This window comes from Saccopteryx leptura, chromosome 5, assembly GCF_036850995.1.
Source record: "Saccopteryx leptura isolate mSacLep1 chromosome 5, mSacLep1_pri_phased_curated, whole genome shotgun sequence".
Taxonomy (NCBI): domain Eukaryota; kingdom Metazoa; phylum Chordata; class Mammalia; order Chiroptera; family Emballonuridae; genus Saccopteryx; species Saccopteryx leptura.
In genome coordinates, this window is record NC_089507.1 from 126,825,277 (window position 1) to 126,829,380 (window position 4,104).

At 49.5% G+C, this 4,104-nt stretch overlaps 1 protein-coding gene across 1 annotated transcript; it reads left to right on the forward strand.

The window, feature by feature from the left end:
• Window positions 1-264: 264 nt before the first annotated feature.
• Window positions 265-3,281, forward strand: SKIDA1 (SKI/DACH domain containing 1). Its single transcript, XM_066386207.1, has one exon. The coding sequence runs from the start codon at window positions 375-377 to the stop codon at window positions 3,126-3,128; it is 2,754 nt and encodes a 917-aa protein (XP_066242304.1). The 5' UTR covers window positions 265-374; the 3' UTR covers window positions 3,129-3,281.
• The last annotated feature ends 823 nt before the right edge of the window (window positions 3,282-4,104 follow it).

The following is a 4,104-nucleotide window of genomic DNA, read 5'->3' on the forward strand; positions in this document are numbered from 1 at the left end:
TCACATTCCATTATCATAGTGCTCCTATGGAGAAGGAAGAAATAGAGAGGCCCAGGTACTGATCTACATCGGGGACTTACACTAACACACTGGCAGATCAGAAACCGGATGGTTTTTTCCCTCTTCTTTAAAAAAACGAAAACCAAAAAAAAAAGCAAGAATCAAGTCAGTGTAATTTCATGTTGGTTTTTTTTTCCAATAATTTCGCCTACAGTTTGGCATTCCCTTCGCCGGGAATAACAGTCTTTGTTATTTTATTAGCAGGATGCCTTGAGACACATGCAGCATCTGGTGGAGGATTAACATACATACATGTGTATGTATGCGTCACGTATATATTTGCTGCAAATGGTGGGGATAATTTAGTGCCCGAGATGGGAGACCTGAAGTCAGGTTTTGAAGAGGTGGATGGCGTGAGGCTCGGCTACCTCATCATTAAAGGAAAGCAAATGTTTGCCCTCTCCCAAGTCTTCACGGATCTGCTGAAAAACATCCCGAGGACGACCGTGCACAAGCGCATGGATCATCTGAAAGTGAAAAAGCACCACTGCGACCTGGAGGAGTTGCGGAAACTCAAGGCCATCAATAGCATCGCCTTCCACGCCGCCAAATGCACGCTCATCTCCCGGGAAGACGTGGAAGCGCTCTACACCTCCTGCAAAACCGAGCGGGTCCTCAAGACCAAGCGCAGGAGGGTCGGCCGGGCCTTGGCCACAAAGGCGCCACCGCCAGAGCGCGCCGCTGCAGCCGCCAGCCCCCGCCCGGCTTTCTGGAAGGACAGGCACCAACTTTGGCGGGGCCTGAGCGGAGCTGCGCGGCCCCTGCCAATCAGCGCGCAGTCCCCGCGCCCCGGCGCCGCCGCCGCTCGCCCCGCCGCCCATCTACCTCAGATTTTTAGCAAATACCCAGGCTCGCACTACCCAGAAATCGTGCGCTCGCCTTGCAAACCCCCTCTAAACTATGAAACTGCCCCGCTCCAGGGAAACTATATCGCTTTCCACTCCGACCCGGCTTATTTTCGGAGCCTGCTGTGCAGCAAGCACCCGGCCGCAGCCGCCGCCGCTGCTGCCGCCGCCGCCGCCGCTGCCGCCGCCGCCGCCGCCGCCGCCGCCGCCGCTGCCGCCTATTACCAGGCGTCGGCCACCGGGCCCCAGCCCAAGGCGGCGGCAGGCACGGGCGGCCCGGTGAGCCTGACCTACCGCTGCAAGCGCAAGCGCGGCGGCACCAAGGACTGCCTGGTCTCGCCTCACGCCAGTGCTCGTCGTCTGCTGCTGCTACCCAGGTCCTACAAAGCCAAGGCAGCAGCCACCGGGGCCACTTGCCTGGAGAGGTTTCATCTGGTTAACAGCTTCTGCCCGCCTCCCCACCACCACCACCATCACCATCACCACCACCACCATCACCACCACCACCACCACCACCACCGGGCCCAGCAACCGCTGCAGAGTCACCACCCCCCTCATCATCACCGGCCGCAACCCCATCTGGGCAGCTTTCCCGAGAGTTGCAGTAGCGACTCGGAGTCCAGCTCCTATTCGGACCACGCAGCCAACGACTCCGATTTTGGCTCCAGTTTGTCCAGCTCCAGCAACTCTGTGTCCTCGGAGGAAGAGGAGGAGGAAGGAGAGGAGGAGGAAGAGGAGGAGGAAGAGCAGGAGGAGGAGGAGGAGGAGGAGGAGGAGGAGGAGGGGGGCAGTGGGGCTTCGGATTCCAGTGAAGTCAGCTCGGAGGAGGAGGATTCGTCCTCAGCGTCGGACTCCAGCTCCGGCTCCAGCCAAGTGTCAGTGCAGAGCATCCGTTTCAGGCGCACCAGCTTCTGCAAGCCGCCCAGCGTACAGGCTCAGGCCAACTTCTTGTACCATCTGGCCTCTGCCGCGGCAGCAACCAACCCCGCTGCTTTCGAGGATGCCGGCCGACTTCCCGACCTCAAGAGTAGTGTCAAAGCCGAATCGGACGAGTGGACTTTGCAGAGCTGGGCCCCCAAATCGTCTCCGGTGTACTGCTCGGCCAGCCGGGGGAGTTGTTTCACGGAGATAAGGAACGATAGGGTATCTGCGATTACATTCCCACACTCTGAAATTTCCAGTACTGTAAAGAGAACTGACCTGACAATTAACTGCCTGGCAGAGGGGGCCTCTTCACCTAGCCCAAAGACAAACAATGTATTTCCACAACAAAGAATACTGGGAGATGCTAGGAAATGCCTGCGAGCAACTCCTACTACACACTGTGCAGATAACAATACAATAGCTGCTAGGTTCTTCAGTACTGATTCTTCACAAGCAGCAGCAAATTCAGAAAAAGATTCCAAAATATCCCGTTGTACTGAATTTGCTACGGATTTGCCCTCTTTGCAAACTGATGCTGGGGTGGATACAGCAGCATCAGCAGCAGCAACAAAAGTGGAGAATCCCTACACTGATACAGGCGACAAGAAACTGCCACTTCTGCACAAAATTAAAATCAAAGTCGAGGACAGCAGTGCTAATGAAGAATATGAACCTGACCTTATTACAAATAAGCTAAAGTGCGAGTGCAATGATACAAAGGGTGAGTTTTACAGTGTGACTGGAAGTAAAGAGGACGTCTTGCTAACCACAGCCAAGGAAGGGTTTGCATGCCCTGAAAAAGAAATTCCTTCCTTAAATCCACTGGCTCCAAGTCAGGGGCTTTCATGCACTTTAGGTTCTCCAAAACCTGAGGATGGGGAATATAAATTTGGTGCCAGGGTGAGAAAAAATTACCGGACACTAGTCCTGGGAAAGCGACCTGTACTTCAGACACCTCCAGTCAAACCAAATTTGAAATCAGCTAGAAGCCCACGTCCTACAGGTAAAACTGAGACACATGAAGGAACACTGGATGATTTTACAGTTATAAACAGACGCAAAAAGATAGCCAGCAATGTAGCATCAGCAGTGAAAAGGCCATTTAATTTCATGGCAAATTTTCCTTGTCCACCATCACTCATTATTGGGAAGGATGGGGATTTGTGGCCTGCATATTCCTTAAACACCTCTAAGGATTCCCAACCTCCTCACAAGGCCCATCCTATCTGGAAATGGCAGCTGGGCGGTTCTGCAATACCTCTTCCACCTAGTCACAAATTCAGGAAATTTAATTCATGAAAGTGTTTTGGAAGATGTTTTCTTGAACCATATTACCTTCCTTTTGTTGTAAACTGCACAGGATGGTTTGTACAAGTCCGTTAATGTGTTACACCCCTTTTGGAGTCCTGGTTTATTGCATTTTGAAGACAGAAATCGGATTACTTTTTTTTCCATTGCGGGGTTGTTAGTTTTTTTTAGTAGGGTGGGGGTGGGGTGGGAGAATGGTTGGTTTACATTCCACAGACTACTTCAGGCTAAAGACTCAAGTAAAACTCAGTTATTACAGTAGAGCTGGAACACTTTACTGTTTCAGTGCTAATAATGCACCGGGTACCTCAATTCAACTGCTACAAATAAATGTCAAAAGGTTGAATAATAAATATTACAATGAGCCATTAAGTTTATGCACTAGATTTCAGACCTGAAAGTGTAACTTCATTCAGCGAAAGTTTGTTAGGTTACATGGTTACACAGTGAGGTATCAGGAAGTTTCTATGAGCTCTTCTGGAGCTTATTGGTGGGGTATCTTTTTCTTTTCTCCCCTCATTCCCTCTCCAAAAGTAGTTGCACTTAATTTTTCCTTTTTTTTTTTTTTTTTTTTGAGTGGAAAGATTGGGGAGTGCTGATTGAGTGCTGGTAAAAGATGCCTCACATATACTAAGTAAAATAAATATGAGATTGTATTTTTTTTTGTAAAGGGTGTGATTTTACTTTTACAACCACTCCTTGCAATTGGAAAAGTCCTTTTTGTGTTCTCACCCAAAGGTTTTAAATAAGGTGACTATCACTATTGTCCTGCTTAACTGGTAGTCAACATGACTCCTCATACTTGCAAAATAATTAAAATATTTCTCTTAAAAGCAGGATATTTTATGGTCTGACTCCTCATAGTGACAAAGCATTAAATATACCCAAGAAAAGTAAAATGGATTAGAGTTGTAAAAATGCCCCAAATGAAAATATAACAGTTATTTCAGGGCTTTTTGGTACCAGA